The sequence below is a fragment of the Bos indicus x Bos taurus genome, chromosome 12 (assembly GCF_003369695.1).
Source record: "Bos indicus x Bos taurus breed Angus x Brahman F1 hybrid chromosome 12, Bos_hybrid_MaternalHap_v2.0, whole genome shotgun sequence".
NCBI lineage: Eukaryota > Metazoa > Chordata > Mammalia > Artiodactyla > Bovidae > Bos > Bos indicus x Bos taurus.
Window position 1 is genome coordinate 68574972 of NC_040087.1, and position 17397 is coordinate 68592368.

Genomic DNA, 17397 nt, shown 5'->3' on the forward strand with positions numbered 1-17397 from the left:
CCTTTTGCCAATTGAAAACAGCCCTTGGGAGCCCTCTCTAACCACTGAGCCAGTGTCAAGGCCAACGGGCATGAAAAGGTACCTGCCAAGGGTCAAGAGCAGAATTATGTTCAGATTATACTGAATGCTGACTTGTGATCGGGCTCAGGAAACACAGTACTGTTCATGGGAGCTAAGAACCCTTACCTTCAACTGCCAGAGATTTCATGCAGGGACATAATTAAGGTCAGATCACTTACTGGTGGTTTGAATGGGGGAAAAATACTGTAGTGGGCTTTTTAAGTAGCATATTTTTGTGTGAGGGGAACACGTTTTACCAGGGGGAAGATGACAGATAAAACAGGAAATGAGCTGTAGAGTCTGTCTTTTCTCCTTTGACTCTGTGTAGTTAGGTCCATACCCAGAAGTCTCAGCAAAACTTCCAGAGTGCACAGCACTTACCCTCTGAGATCTCCAACACAAATGAGCACATGTGATAAAAGCCACTAGGCAGCATCCTTTCTCCAGCAAGCAAAAAAGCAGGTGTGTGCATGCTAAGTCGCTCCAGTCACGTCCGACTCTTTTCGGCCCCATAGATTGTAGCCCACCAGGCTCCTCTGTCCATGCGCTTCTCCAGACAAGAACACTGGAGTGAACTGCCATGCCCTCCTCCAGGGACTCTTAGGCATTGCCTCTTACGTCTGTCTGCATTGGTCCTTTACCACTAGTGCAACCTGGAAAGCCCTGAAAAACAGGTTGTTTCCTGCCATCTAGCTGCAAGGCAGGTTCACAGTAATTTGATGTTCTGAGTAGCTGTTGTTTCAAAAACAATGAATTTCTATCCATTGCGGCCAGCATCAATCTCAGAATGATTTTATCCCTGCCTGCCTTTGTGCAGCTAAGTTGAGAAATGTGGGCTGTAACAAACTGGAGCAGAGAAGGGACAAGTTTGCATGTCACTGGGTTGGAAGAGCTCTTTGATTGTCAGGGAGGCTCGACAATGCTGTCAGGAACCGGCAGACAACAGCACCGGGATGCACCAGATGTCTGCTCTGGGTCGCTGACAGCGAACAATTTCAAGTCAGCCCAGGATCAAAGAGTTGGGACTATCTCAAGAAAGAGTGTTAAAAACACAAAGGAGCCTGCGTTCTGATCAGAGGAAGTGGCTGAGGAGAGAAAGGCACAGAAAGGGAGGAAACCTTGAGTTTATAAAATGTTAATGAGCCTCAGAATCGTAAAATTCTGCCTGAAAGGAAAAGAAAGTGTGAAGCTCAAATCAAAGTTTCAGAGCCGAGAAGGCTGAAAGCGATGTGTTGGCCACAACTGAAGAACAAAAAGCGGTACAGAGAGAACTGCATGGTCTGCGATTCAGATTACATTTCTGTTTCCAAGGCTGATCATTGGTTTGAATAAGCAGATCTGAGACAAAGCATCAACACCTGCGGTTTAACTGAGCATTTCTCCTTGCTGTAAACTGCAAGATTTTTTTTTTTTCCGTTCGATAAAGATTTACCATTTCCAAATCACAGTGAAAGGAACTTGAATAATTCACCAATTTTGTTTTCTACTATGTGCCTTAAAGATACCTCACTAGTAAAACTGGTATCTGGCACAACAGAATGACATAGGCAGACTGTAATATTGTAGTGACAGTAATGAGGTTGACTGTTACACTTATTTAAACTCTGAGTATTAAATGTTGCATCCTAATTATTTATATAGAACATTGGTCCAATAACAAAAATAGAGAACAGCAGCTGAAAGTGTAGCTCATTCGATGTTTAGAGATAAAAGGGTTAACCATTCTTTCCATTATTTTCTGCAGATAAGTCTTTTTTTGTCATATTTAAATGCGATGGCAACTGAATTCTGGCCTTTTTCCAAGCTACTGTATGAAAAGGATGCTGGAGGCCATTGCAATACGGCACACTGCAACATAAGGACTCTTCCGTTCACCAGTTCTGGCACACTTCCAAAATATACCCAACAACCCAGTTTTATTTCTGTCCAGGAGGCTGGATGCCAAGGATTGGATATAAACACAGGTACATATAAGCAGCAAGATTACAGTCAACAGACTGAAAATTGAAAATGGCAGACATTGTGAGGCGGGCCAAGCCCCAGCCATATCACCCTTCTGGGCCCAGCACTGAACTGCAAGATTTTTGAAAGACAAATATTCTTTTAAGAAGGACTAAGCACAAGCTGGAATCAAGATTGCCGGGAGAAGTATCAGTAACCTCAGACATGCAGATGACACCACCCTTATAGCAGAAAGTGAAGAACTAAAGAGCCTCTTGATGAAAGTGAAAGAGGACAGTGAACAAGTTGGCTTAAAATTCAACATTCAGAAAACTAAGATCATGGCATCTGATCCCATCACTTCATGGCAAATAGATGGGGAAACAGTGGAAACAGTGGCTGACTTTATTTTTGGGGGCTCCAAAATCACTGCAGATGGTGACTGCAGCCATGAAATTAAAAGACGCTTACTCCTTGAAAGAAAAGCTATGACCAAACTAGTCAGAGTGTTAAAAAGCAGAGACATTACTTTGCCAACAAAGGTCCCGTCTAGTCAAAGTTATGGTTTTTCCAGTAGTCATGTATGGATGTGAGAGTTGGACTATAAGGAAATCTGAGCACCGAAGAATTGATGCTTTTGAACTGTGGTGTTGGAGAAGACTCTTGAGAGTCCCTTCGACTGCAAGGAGATCAAACCAGTCCATCCTAAAGGAAATCAGTCCTGAACATTCATTGGAAGGACTGATGCTGAACTGAAACTCCAATACTTTGGCCACCTGATACAAAGAACTGATTCGTTAGAAAAGACCCTGATGCTGGGAAAGATTGAAGGCAGGAGGAAAAGGGGATGACAGAGGATGAGATGGTTGGATGGCATCACTGACTCAATGAAAGTGAGTTTGAGTAGGCTCCAGGAGTTGGTGATGGACAGGGAGGCCTGGCGTGCTGCAGTCTATGGGGTTGCAAAGAGTCAGACACGACTGAGCAACTGAACTGAACTGAAGCTAATTAGTAGCAACAGTCAAGACAAAGAAGCAAATAAAAATATTGGAAATGAGACTTTAAGTAGAAATGTTAATAATAAATTTGCTGCATTGGAAATCAAGTTTTAGGAAAAGTGTGCCACATGAAATATATTTAATAGTAGGGAGTAAATGAATGATTTTCCTCTGGGGAAGACTGTGGCAATCTAAGTGTCTTGAATCTGATCTCCCCATTTCTGCTTTGAGGTGTGTTTTTTTTTTTTTTCCTTTTCCCTATTGTCTCTAAAAACAGCCCCTGTGAATGGGTCTGAAACTCCATTCAGAGAGAACTACCAAAGAAGGGGAATACGTAATAGATAGAGCCAGCTGGAAAATTTGAATTTTTTAACTTAAACAAACCTTCTCAGAATAAGGGGACTTCCATGGCAGTCCAGTGATTAAGACTCCATGCCTCCTCTGCAAGGTGCAAAGGTTCGATCCCTGGTCAGGGAACTAAGATCCTACATGCTGCACACCATGGCCAAAAAATTAAAATAAAATGGACCTTCTCAGAATAAGTAAACAAATACCCTGCCCGTTTTCCCCGCTCTAATCTTGCCCTAGGTACACACTCTAGAAGAAAAAGCTTCACACAAACTTGATAGAGACCATGTTTTATTTTCTATTTGAGTATCTTTTCAGTTACCTAGTATAAGAGCGGACTTCCCAGATGGCCCAGTGGTAAAGAACTGCCTGCCAGTGCAGGAGACCTAAGGGATGCAGGTTTGATCCCTGAGTCGGGACAGTCCCCTGGAGGAGGGCATGGCAACCCACTCCAGTATTCTTGCCTGGAAAATCCCATGGACAAAGGAGCCTGGCAGACTATAGTCCATGGGGTCGCAGGGAGTCAGATATTACTGAAGGGACTTAGCATGCACACACGCAATGTAAGAGAAGTCACCACAGGCACCCAGGTAAACATTTCCTTTTGGCTCCATCATACCAATAATCCAGTCTTAAAAAGTGAATTTTCCACAGTAAAGGACATTTTCCGACACTGCTCATACCCAAACCCAAATTTAGATATTTATATCTGGTTACAATTCACTGGTCCAATATTTTGTCTAAAAAGAAAAAAGCTTTTCTGGAATTTATCAGCTTCTCAATAAGTTATTTTAAAAAATTGAAGTATAATTACAATGTTGTGTTAGTTTCTGCATATATATATATATACATACACACACATATATGCCCTCTCTCTTGAACCTCTCTCCTATCCCCTCATCAATAAGTTTTTAACTGAAAAAGAAATCTCCCCAATCTCCAACTGCAGTATGATGATATAAATCTGTTTAAATTATATCCTCTGTGTATTTGACAAGCATATAAAAGAGTTTTGCCCAGTGGCCTGAAATAGTTCCCTAGATTTTTATGACTTCCTGGGGAACATTTAACATTGCAAAACATATTAGAAAGGAGTCTAAGACTTTTAATTATATGATCACCTTGCCTGCACAGGAAGTCATTTTCTTCTAAATATCGTACTTTAACTGTTCTGATATCTGAATTCATGACAAATCTTCCAGCATTTGTTTTTCTCTGACCCCAGGCAATTAACCACAGTAGAGGAAAACTTTACCAAAATTGTGCAATTTTCTATGAAAACACAAGAGGGCAGGTTTTGCTTTATTGTGAGCCTAATTCCACTCTGTTATTAATCAGGCTGGTTGCTGTGCTCATTACAAATTCAGGAACATTCAATAACATACAAAGTGAATGAGCAATCAGAATGTCTACCATGGCAGTGAAATCTCTAGTATTTTAATAAAGAAGGACAAGCTTAATCCTCTCTATGTGGCATTATTTAAAACACAGAGAACACAGTTATGTTTGGGAGACACTGTAATAATTTAAGCTTTGTTATGAATCACCAAAGGAGCAGAGAATGGCTTGAAGAAGAAATGATCAAATTTAGTCATATTACATCCAAGAACTATGGCTTGAATTAATGTGGCTAATAACACAAGTAGGTTAATATGTGTGTGTGTGAGTGTGTGCACGCACGCACTCACACACACCAACACATGCACGCACTAACCCAGCCTTGTCTGACTCTTTGCAACCCCATGGGCTGTAACCCATCAGGCTCCTCTATCCTTGGAATTTTCCAAGCAAGAATATTGGAGTGTGGTGCCATTTCCTACTCCAGAGGATCTTCTCGACCTAGGGGTCGAACCCGTGTCTTCTGTGTCTCCTGCACTGACAGATGGATTCTTTACCACTAGCGCCACCTGGGAAGTTGCCAAATAGTTAATGGTGTCTGCCTAATAAAAATAGTGTTAGTGATAAGATACCAAGTATTCAATCCTTGAATGGGAAGCTTGTGTTTTTGTTTGTTTTGTTTAGTTTTCAAAGATTTTATTCTACTGCTCACAATTCTCTTGTTTTTTTTTTTTTTTTTTCTCAAGATTTCATTAAACTACCTGCCAAAGCATAATTAAATTCACAGGAGTTATTTTCATCTTGAACTGCCATTATGAGTAAAGTATTATGTCATCTTTGAGAGGGTCTTTAACTTCACCAATGGGTCCACCCATGTAAGAAAGCCACTGATTTTGCCTGACTAAGTATTTTGCCCACTAACTCCTTCTGCAGAAACAAGGCTTTTAAGAAATCAGATGATGGAATAATGATATGATGAGGTCTACACTTTTCACCCTTGTCTGTATAAATGATAGAATTAAGGCCTACCAGTTTGGAGAAGGAAATGGCAACCCACTCCAGTGTTCTTGCCTGGAGAATCCCAGGGATGGGGGAGCCTTGTGGGCTGCCATCTATGGGATCGCACAGGATCAGACACGACTGAAGCGACTTAGCAGCAGCAGCAGCAGCTGTAGTGGGGAGGGCTTCCCTGGAGGCTCAGATGGTAAAGAATCTTCCAGCAATGCAGGAGACCCAAGTTTGATCCCTGGGTCAGGAAGATCCCTTGGGAAGGAAATGGCTACCCACTCCAGTATTCTTGCCTAGAGAATTCCGTGGACAGAGGAGCCTGGTGGGCTAAAGTCCATGGGGTCGAAAAAGATTTGGACACAACTATGCAACTAAACAACAACAACAAATGGTGGAGAAAAAGCACACCCAAGAAGAAAATGTAGCTGAAGAGTGTCCCCCTGTACTAGGCTGTATGGAGTGAAATTCTATCTGGCAGATGTACAACTCACAATCTGAAAGATAGGCTGCTATTCATTTCACGACAGGGATACATGACCCTATTATCTTATGTTTTATCCAGTACCTGTTCAAACACAGGCCAGGGGCCCTAAATGAAAAGTTTTACTTTGAGACTAGTTTATTCATTCAAAAAATATTTACAGAGTACTCAGGATGAGCATGGGTTTCCCTGGTGGCTCAGTAAAGAATTTGCCTGCAATTCAGGAGACCTGGGTTTGATCCCTGGGTTGGGAAGATCCCCCTGGAGGAGGGCATGGCTACCTACTCCAGAATACTTGCCTGGAGAAGTCCATGGACAGAGGAGCCTAGCAGGTCACAGTCAGTGGGGTCGCAAAGAGTAGGACATGACTGAATCGACTTAGCACAGATGCACACACACATTTCCTAAGTACTTAAAGTGCTTTGATACAATAGCATTGGAGCTGTATGGAGAGCTATACGAGCAGACCTCTAGAAGCTTCGGGTCTTCTAATAGAAGTGAACACCATGTCACTGTGACCTCATTGGCTCTACTTTCCTTCTTTTGGGCATCTCCAACAAGTTGACTGAGCTAATAGCCTCTCGAGAAGGAGCCTGCCTCCCTGGCCAATGACTGCAAGTGGCCTTCCTACTCACCTCCCTCTCCAATATCACTCTTCAGACTATAGGGACATCAGAGGTAACTCTTTACCTGGGGAAAAGGGTAGTAGCTCATTTTCCTGCTTGTAAAATAGAGAGCTAGGAAGTAGGAGCTCAATAGAAACTCAATAGAAAGTAGAAACATCAGTTTATTTAAAGACTTCTTTTCTTTGTTTCTAAACTGAAGTATAATTGATGTATAATATCATATAAGTTACAAGTGTACAATATAGTGACTCAGAATTATACTGGATGATTATACTCATTTATAGATATTATAAAATACTGGCTATATTCCTTGTGCTGTACAATACAGCTTGGTAGCTTATTTTATACCTGATAGTTTGTACCTCTTAATCCCCACCCCCAGACTACCCCTCCCTCCTTCCCTCTCCCACTGGTAACTAGTTTGTTCTTGATATGTGTGAGTCTGTTTCTTTTTGTTACTTTCACTATAAATGAATATGTATATTTCCACATGTAAGTGAAATCATACAGTATTTGTCTTTCTCTGCCTGATTTATTTCACTTAGCATAATACCCTCCAAGTTTAAGGACTTATTTTCCAAAGTGAAGTAGTTACTCATGTATTTTATGCATATACATAAAATCTTATGTATATATTGAGTGCCAAAAAGATGTGAGTTGATGTTCACAAATTAAAAAACAATAGCCACCAAGAGACAAACAATCATCTGCAAAACATTTATTTTTATTTTCCTTTATAATAGCTTTCTACTTCTTCTTAATGTGAGACTGGAATTTTTCACTAGGATTATTATAATTAATAATGTTAAATCCTAAGCAAATCACAAATTTATGTCAATGAATTTTAGAATTAGAAGAGAATTTAACTCACAAACGAAAGATGTTATTGGATTTCACTTTTGAATGTTAGCTTCAAAAAAGCATTTCTTTTAAAATCATAATTCATATACATACAAGTTTTCTTATACTGCAGAGAGAAGCATATAAACCAATCTATTCATTTTCTTCAAGGTTGAATTTTTCCCCCCATCATTGAGATGTATTGCCATAAAATGCTTAATGATATTTTCTAAGTTCATTTGCATAGTATTCACTGCAAGTAAATAGCAACTTTTTACTCTACAGGTTTATTCTACCTTTAGATTTGCTGAAAGGCAGTCATCATTGATTTATTGTAATGTTAGAAAATGCTAGAAAATTTTACTCTTGTAATATGAACTACAAAATTAGGAAATTATTTCTCTTAGGAAGGCATCATAAAACATAATATTTATGAGAAGTTGCACACACAGTACTTAAAAGGAGCTAAGTATAAGTGGTTAGTCTTTATTTCTACTGCAGACAGATCTTGCTTTTAAACAAATCTTTTGAGAATACGATATATGAAAATTCTGATATACTGGAAAGATAAGCTAGAGGTGGTTATGTGCTTTATAGAATTATTCATAATAGTTCATCCATAAAAAGTAATTTCCCCTGGTGCTTTTAATGTATAATTGATTTATACACAACTTTTCAGGAACGTACCAACCATGCACATTTATATCTTCATCTTAACATATTTCTCTTTTGGTTTACAAATTGGATGCAAAAATTAGTCCTCCAACAACTCTGAGGTCAGAGCATAAACTTTCCAGAGTGGGCCATGTTAATAACTCATTGATGAGTTTTCCATGAACTCTGTTAAAGGGAGGCATTGAGATCTATGCATGCGGCACTGGTTAGAGGTCCAGGCAAGGTTTCACCCCGTTCAGGAGCCTGGGCTGTTTTAATTCTCACCTGCTGAGCCTACTCTCAGATGTACTTTATGAGACCCATTCAAATTCACTTAGTTCAGATTGAGCTTTGTCCTTTTCTCTCGCTTCTGAAGTCTTATTCCAGGGGATAACACAGGGTCTTGGTGAACCTTGCACCTTCTAGCGCTCCCATGTAGAGAAGGCTACAGAGACCTCTTAATCCCATTCACACACATCCATTCCAGCAGAGAGGAGCTGAAATGAGTGGACAGAAGGGCCACTCCTATGGCTTCACTCCTACTGCATGGGTACCAGATATAAACAGATGAAATTGCCTTAAAAATCTCAAAAGCCATTAACATCGCAGAGGTGGGAATCATCTTGGTGAGTCTAAACATCTTTGTAAAGATTGCCTCATTCTTATCTCTCATAATCTGATGATTACTTAGTAAATCATAACCATTTAATTCTAAATTATTACATTTTGTATGGATGGTTCACTTTTAAATGCTAAGACTTAACCAATAGGCATTTGTAAGTAACCATTAGTACAGTGCAGCATTAATGAATTTAAATTCAACTCTTTAAAATAAGTCAAATGCTTGAAAAATTTTTCATCTGAGGTTACCCAGCAAAGGAACTGGTTCAGGGTTGTGGCTTAGCTGGTAAAGAATCTGCCTGCAATGCGGGAGACCTGGGTTTGATCCCTGGGTTGGGAAGATCCCCTGGAGAAGGGAAAGGCTACCCACTCTATTCTGGCCTGGAGGATTCCATGGACTATATAGTCCATGCTGCTGCTGCTAAGTCGCTGCAGTCATGTCCAACTCTGTGCGACCCCATAGACGGCAGCTCACCAGGCTCCCCCATCCCTGGGATTCTCCAGGCAAGAACACTGGACTGGGTTGCCATTTCCTTCTCCAATGCATGAAAGTAAAAGGTGAAATCGAAGTCACTCAGTCGTGTCCGACTCTCAGACCCCATGGACTGCAGTCTATCAGGCTCCTCCATCCATTGATTTTCCAGGCAAGAGTACTGGAGTGGGGTGCCATTGCCTTCTCCGTAGGGTCGCATAAAGTCAGACACGACTGAGGGACTTTCACTTTTAGCCAAATGATCAGGGCAATGGAATGCTAATCAAATTGTCTCCTGTTCAGGCTTAGAAGCTCACCAAACTTCTCCAGTCAGACTTTCCCAGAAAGAGTGATGCTGTACTCGTTAATAAGTTCAAAAGAGTATATTAATCAACTAGATTAATTTAAACTAATTTAATCCTCGTCTGTTCACTTACCACTATAGGATCAATGTTTATTCAGCTATTGATTCTTGTGAGAGCTCTGCTGTTAAGAACTGCAGACCCTTTATAAACTCTGTAACATCTAATTTATAAAAGAGAACCAAACTGATCATTCATTCATCCATTCTTATTCCCATATGGAAAATAAGGCCTCTTTTCATCTTCAAGGCCATTTTAAAGACTGGAAAGAAAAAGAAAAAAGAAGCCTCGGGAAGATGATCAAGAATCCACCTAAAAGCATAGATGGTTACGCCTAAAAGAGACCTTGGAGACTCAAGCAGCACCTGCCACCTTCCTGCCCTCCTTTACAAAGGAAGAAACATGAGTTAAGAAAGATGTAACCATGACCTGGTCCAGTTCTCAAATTACACTGACCTGCATATTTCAGTGAGTCCACTGTATTGATTTTGGGGGGGATCAGAACACGAGGAGGCTTAATCAATCAGTATGGGGATTATTATCAGATACCACCAGCTGTCATCAGCTGTACCTTTGTTTGATGGTAGAGATACCCTCAAGCACTTTAGCTTGTTTGTTAAACAAACAAGCAAACCAGAAACTAGAGTTTCTACACATCTTCCATACTTGGGATCATCACCATAGCAGGAGGGGCTATGCCAAAGCTCTTCAACGAAAGGAAGAACAGTGAGGGTTCATTTGCAGGTTGTCAGTCAGAACTATGCCTTGGTCAGCCTCTTCTCTAGAGCAAGGTGTGAGCATCTAGGCTTCTTCGGTGTATCTTTTGTTGCTTAGCTGTGTCTCCACTAAGGGTGTATACCCTTTTCGAAGTCGTCTATATTGAAGGAAAAGAAGCAATGCAAAAAGGACAACCAAAACCACGAGCATCCCCGTAACCACTGAGAGCACTGTGGTCCAATCTGGAGTTTCTTCAACTGAAATTAAAGCAGAAGAAAAGAGTCTTACAATTGGGGTTTTCATCAGCTGAACACTCTTAGAAAAGGGAAGAATAAACCAATTTGTCTTTTACATGTGCTTTTGTTGATATGGCAAAACTACACTGACTGGAATAAAATTTTTCTCCTTCCTTATGAACTATTTATCATATCCATAACTTTTTTGTGTGTGGAAGTGGAAAATGACATTCCATTGTTTGAATATAGCTTATTGTATTTTAAAAATTCCTTACGATAAATACTTATACAGAATAAACCCTCCAAGGAAGTATATAACTACTTTTGTGAGTTAGAAACTCATTTGTAAAAGCGCATGCTAAAATGGTATCTGGAGAACTGCAAAATATACAACAGCCAGGTCTAGAAATTCTGCTGTTGTCTCTACCTTTTTTTATGGAGTGATCAGTGAGTAAGACGGATGAGACTGGAGATTATAACAGGGGTCATTCAAGAGCAAGAGTAGAAGAAATTTGGACCCATTTAAATAGTTGTGAATAAAATCAGGATCATTACATGATAAATGCAATCCTCTATTTAAATATATTTTATAAGCACTTTTCCAAAAAATTAATGGATTTCACTTCTAATGTATTTATGCCTATTTGTCGTTTCCTTAAAAATTATCCTTGGGCAGTTGTTCTTAAAATCAGTTTTTCTGAAGTGGGTTCTTGTTCTGTACTCTACACTTCTCTCAATGTAAGACTGTCCTTCTAGTCCTTTCTCTCCAGTCTCACAGAGGACCCTGACTCATCCTGATGGGGTTTCTCCAAAAGGATTTTAATTTGTCTTTTCCTGCAACAATTGCCATCCTCATCTTCTTAAAATACAGGTTTTTATTCCGTCATTTCTTTGTTCAGGAGCCAAAAATGATTGTCTTTTGTTATTGTCCAAACTCTTCTGCCTAGCTTTTTTAAAAAATTACTTTTTTTTAATTGTGGGAAAACATATATGACACATATTTTATCACCTTAACCCTTTTTAAGTTCTGTGACATTAAATACATTCACATTGTTGACATTCCTCACCACTATTCATCCATAGAACTTTTTTCCCTGCAAAACTGAAATAATAATTCTCTAGTCCTCCATCCCTTCCCACTCTCTAGCAACAAGCAACCACTCTTTCTGTGTCTATGAATCTGACTACTATAGGCGCCCCATACAGTGGAATCATATAGGTTTTATCCTTTTGTGATTGGTTTATTTAACTTAGCATGTCTTCAAGATTCACCCATGTTACAGCATGTGTCAGGACTTCCTTCCTTTTTAAGGCTGAATAATATTCCATTGTGTGTATGGACCATATTTTATCTGTTGTTATTTTGCTTATCTATCAGTGGGTACTTGGGTTGCTCCCATCTTTTAAAAAATTATTTATTTTTAATTGGAGGATAACTGCTTTACAATAGTGTGTTGATTTCTGCCACACATCAATATGAATAAGCCATAGCACACATATGTCCCCTCCCTCTTGTATCTCCCTCTTATTGCTTCCACCTTTTGCCTTTTGTGAATAATGCTGCTATGAATAGAGGTATACAAATATCTGCTGGAATACTTGCTTACAATTCTCTGGGGTCTATGCCCAGAAGCGGAATTGTTAGATCGCATGGTAAATCTGTGTTTAATTTTTTGAGGAGCTACCGTATTGTTTTTCACAGAGCCTATGCTAACATTCCCACCAGCAATGCACGAGGATTCCATTTTCTCCACATTCCCATCAACACTTGTTATTTTCTGCTTTCTTGGTAGCAGCCATCCTAATGGGTATAAAGTGGGATCTTATTGTGGTTTCTGCCCAACTTTTACAGTCCCTGATAACCAGGCATTCTCTCAGATCCAGCCTTAATTCACAGTTAATTACTCAAGCCTTTCACTGCAGCCAGGTTTTCTTCTCATGGTCCTCTATATGGACTACATGTGTCTGTCATAGTCCTGTTCCCTGCCTGTCTTCAATCTAAAATGCCCCTTTCTTTCCCCCAACCTACCTAAAACCACCATCTCTTTTTTAAAAAACCTTTTTTCTTTTTTTGACCACACGGCACAACATGTGGGATCTTAGTTCCCCGTCCAGAGATTGAACCTGAGTCCCCTGCATTAGAAGACGTGGACTCAACCACTGGACTCCCAGGGAAGTCCCTCCATCTCTTTAATCCAGTTCAGGACCCAGCTCCTTTCCCAAATCCCTATCTCCCTTCTTCAATCTTGGGTAATAGTTATGTCGCCTCAGAGAGGATGTAAATTTTTGTCAAACCAATAAAAGAATGTGATTTGTATCTTCTAATGAGTTAATGCATTCTGGGCATATTTAGACTCTCAGGTTATATCTGTTAATTGACTGATGTCAGAGGCCGTGGAAGCACGGTCAGAAGCACATGCCAAACTTTCTGATTATTATTATGTTCAATCCCAGAGAAATGAGAAAAGTTTCAAAGAGACATTCTCACCTCAGCAGCCCAAAGAAGAGAAACTTCAAATCAGTAAAGAGAACAAGGTGCAGTAGATGCAGAACTGGAAGGGAAAACATAGGACAGAGTCCAGGGTCTGAAAGGTTTTGAAAGTTGAGAGAGAAGGGGGCGGGGAGGGAGTAAGACACCAGGGGAGAGAGATGTGACCTCAGAAATGGTCGATTACTTTGCAGGCTGAGATTTAGAGAAGACAAAATAGACATTAATGGGAAAATGCCATCAGCACATAGGCTGTGTGTTTTTCAGCTTCTTGACAAATTAAGAGATTTTTTTTTTTTTTTTTTTTTACTGTTTTACCTTTCCTTTATCAACCTGTCCGAAGGTTGAATGGCACATGGAGCTATATTGGGGCCTGGGCAAATTAAAAAAAAAAAAAGGATGCCCCTACATTTATCAAAATATCTTTCTGTATTTTGAACCAAGTGGAAAAGCTAATAAAAAATCTACAACTTAAAAACATGACTTCAGGACTTCCCTGGTGGTACAGTGATTAGGAATCCACCTGCTAATGCAGGGGACATGGGTTCGATACCTGGTCCGGGAAGATTCCACATGCCTGTGTAACTACGCCCATGCACCACGATTACTGAGCCCGTACTCTGGACGCAACATGCCGTATCTCCAGAGCGCTACAGCTACCGAAGCTCACGTACCGAGAGACTGTGTTCCACAAGAGAAGCCACTGCAGTGAGAAGCCTGAACACCGGTCATCACTCACTGCAACTAGAGAAAGCCTTCGCAAAGCAACAAAGACCCAGCACAGCCAAAAATACATAAGTAAAATTATTTTTTTTAAAGAATAAAAACATGATTTAAAAAATTCATTTAAAAAAGTGTACCCATGAAGTCCCACACAGCCCAATCTACTGGCAGGTCATTGTCATCTTTACAAACCCACCAGGCAGGGGTGGTATGGGTTAACTGGGAAAAAAAATAAATAGCCTACTTACAAACTAACACAGAGATATAAAACAAACAACAGCCTGGCTTTAAAATTTTGATACTGTATTCAACACGGATTTTTTTTTTTTTTTGGCATTAATTTGGGTTTTTGATAATATTGCATTATATAATTACTTAGCTCAATTACTGAATTTTTGGCTTCCCTTTGAACTTTGTGCCTGAGGCAAGTGCTGCATTTGCCTCACCTTAAACCCAGCCTTGCCTTTAAGTAAAGATCTCTAAGAGGTCCTGCTAGTCGCCATCCATCTGTGGCTACTGCATTTTTATTTTATTGGTTAGGCATTTCAAACTATGGCTGGTTTTCAACTGTCAGATCAGGTGCAGTTGTAGATACTTGTCCTGAAATAAGTTCTCTTAACAACTTTCAATTTTCTAAAACAAGAGTCATCCAACAGTCCCTTTTCTGATGTTTAATTGGTAGTTTAAAGGCTCATTTTGTAACTATACATACTCTAAAAAATTGCTAATAAACTTAACTAGATCTGAGCACTTCAATTTAAGGTCTTGATTTAGAAGAAAAAGAAAGGAAAAAAGAAAAGAAAGCCTCTTTAGAAGATTAATGAATCAGGCATTTAGAAGTCGCATTAGTTACCTGGCAGATCAATGGCATAACTGTAGCCAAGTTGGTCTGCGGTTAAAAAGAGTTCCTCATTAGTCACCGGAGGGAAGAAAGGAACCATGTTATACATCCGATTGTGACCAATGGGTGCCAGCTCCCGAGGCCAGGCATCCACAGGGGGATTGAATCTTTTCATCCACTCGTCAAAAATGGCATCAGTGAAGGAATGAAGGACCTGCAAGACAGTTGAACGCAGTGTTAACACCGATGGACGTGTGTTCAGTCACTAAGTCGTGTCCGACTCTTTTGTGACCCCATCGCCTGTAGCCTGCCAGGCTCCTCTGTCCATGGGATTTCCCAGGCAAGAATACTGGAGTGGGTTGCCATTTCCTTCTCCAGGGGATCTTCCTGACCCAGGAATAGAACCAGTGTCTCCTGCCATAGCAGACGTATTTTTCACCACTGAGTCACTGGGGAAGCCCTGCCAATATTGATGGGGCTGTTCTAATCGGGCCAATCTAATTGGAACTTTCTCTAAAATGAAATGAAGTTGGTTTTTCTCGACATCAGGAACTTCTTGGTGACATACCCACTGGCAAGATCCCCTGGAGAAGGGAATGGCAACCCACTCCAGTATTCTTGCCTGGAAAATTCCATGGACAGAGGAGCCTGGCAGACTATAGTCCATGGGGGCAGAGTTGGACATGACTCAGGACTAACACTTTGCTTTTCACTTTCAAGGCTGTATGATATATCACTCCATAAACCCCTTTGTTAAGTGAACAAAGTAAGGTTCATGTTGCAGATGCAGCACTGGTTTAAGAATATTTGAGGCCTTCAACAAATTCATGTTAATTATTACATTCAGAAAAAAAGGCAAGTATGATCAGATATATAGTGCAGCCAATATTCAGATGCTTTGCTTTTAACAAGGAAGAAAGGAGACATTGTGTTTCCCAATAGTATAAAACAAATGGATAATTAAAAGAAAGAAAGAAAACATCCAAAACGGGTCTTCAAATTTCTCCCACCCTTCTAGGTGCTCACTGTATAAGCCTCTCATTTGAATTCTCAGTGTTAGGCCAGCAAAAAAAAGTCTAAAAACGTTGTGCATAGTGCTGTTTTATTTTCTCAAGAAAGCTGTCAAAGTCCTTTTCAAAGACAGCAATTATTACGTGTTTTAAAATATTAACAGCAAAATTTCACATTTATGGTCCTGATTTTGCAATAGGACACAAACATGAGCGTTCAGCCCAGGCCGTTAGAGGTCCTCTTTCACTCCTAGTGGTTCAGGGAGCCCAGGGACTCCGTCTGATTTTCCTTCCCTCTTTGTCTGCAGGGTCTGTCAGTCACTCCAGGGCTTGTCACATGGGGGAAAGGAGATACTTACTTCAGTAAACACAGGTTAAATGAATTCATTTATCCGTCCACCAGTATGGCACTGGTGAAGTTATACTACCACCTATTTGTTTATCAATTTTCCATAATGAGACTCTTAACCCCTAAAAGTCAGAGATAAGGTCTTTTCACCTTTGGAATTTTAGGCTTAGTCTATAACTTGGACAGAGTCGATGTTTAATAAGTTTCTGTTGGCTGATGGCAGTGCCATGCAAAGTACTTTTATATTTTGTACAACTCATCCAAGGGCTTCCCTAGTGACTCAGGTGGCAACAAATCCATCTGCAACGCAGGAGACCCGGGTTCAATCCCTGGGTCGGGAAGATCCCCTGGAGCAGGGCTTGGCAACCCACTCCAGTATTCTTGCCATAAAGAAGTCTGATCATTGAAGAACTGATGCTTTCTAACGGTGCTGCTGGAGAAGTCTTTTTAGAGTCTCTTGGACAACAAGAGATCAAACCAATCAATCTTAAGGAAACCAACTCTGAATATTCACTGAAACGACTGATGCTGAAGCTGAAGCTCCAATCCTTCGGCCACCTGGTGTGAAGAGCCGACTCATTGGAAAAGACCCTGAAGCTGGAAAAGATTGAGGGCAGGAGGAGAAGAGGGTGACAGAGGGTGAGATGGTTGGATGGCACCATCGACTCAATGCACACGAGTTTAAGCAAACTCCAGGAGAGAGTGAAGGAGAGGGAAGCCTGGCGTGCTAGAGTCCATGGGCTCGCACAGAGTCAGGCACAACTGAGCCATTAACAATTTCACTTTCTGGTTTGTACTACTGCTGCTTATTTAGTAGATAATAGTTTCAGATTTTACCCGAGGTTCCTTGTAGCTTTCTATCTGAATTGTCTCACGTGTCTACATTCACGATAGTGAAAAGAATCAAGTGATTTACTGAAAGGATTTTTTTCCCGAATGGATTTTTAAAGTTCATGGCAAGTATGAAATGAAAATATCTCCTGCCATATTAATAAACAAGACATGTCACAACCATCAGCGATTTCTGGCCTCCGAATGGGCATGAGGGCTCCTGAAACTGCTGCCACACACCACCCCCGTGGTGATTGCTGAGGAGCTGGGAGAATCCAGGAAGCAATAGAACAAGGAAACAAGATTGACCCCAGATAGTTGAGGCGCATATGAAAGGAATGAATTCAGTGAGCCCAGAGGCTTACACCGTCCCATGCACAGAATGCTACATTCCTTAATTTGATACCTGATCTTTGATGTTAAGACTGCCTGTTCCCTTTGTTGCAAACTTGT

The 17397-nt window shown here is 40.5% G+C and overlaps 1 protein-coding gene and 1 pseudogene across 1 annotated transcript in view; both read right to left on the reverse strand.

Annotated features, from left to right (window-relative positions):
- Positions 1 to 1864: 1864 nt before the first annotated feature.
- Positions 1865 to 2081, reverse strand: LOC113902145 (annotated as a pseudogene).
- An 8135-nt stretch (positions 2082 to 10216) lies between these two features.
- Positions 10217 to 17397, reverse strand: part of DCT (dopachrome tautomerase) — a 40387-nt gene continuing 33206 nt past the window's right edge. The window contains exons 7-8 of the mRNA XM_027557802.1: positions 14767 to 14968; positions 10217 to 10723 (exon numbers count right to left, since the gene is read on the reverse strand). Of these exons, the coding sequence (XP_027413603.1) occupies positions 10551 to 10723; positions 14767 to 14968 (375 nt within the window). The 3' untranslated portion in view covers positions 10217 to 10550. The remainder of the gene's footprint in view (positions 10724 to 14766; positions 14969 to 17397) is intronic.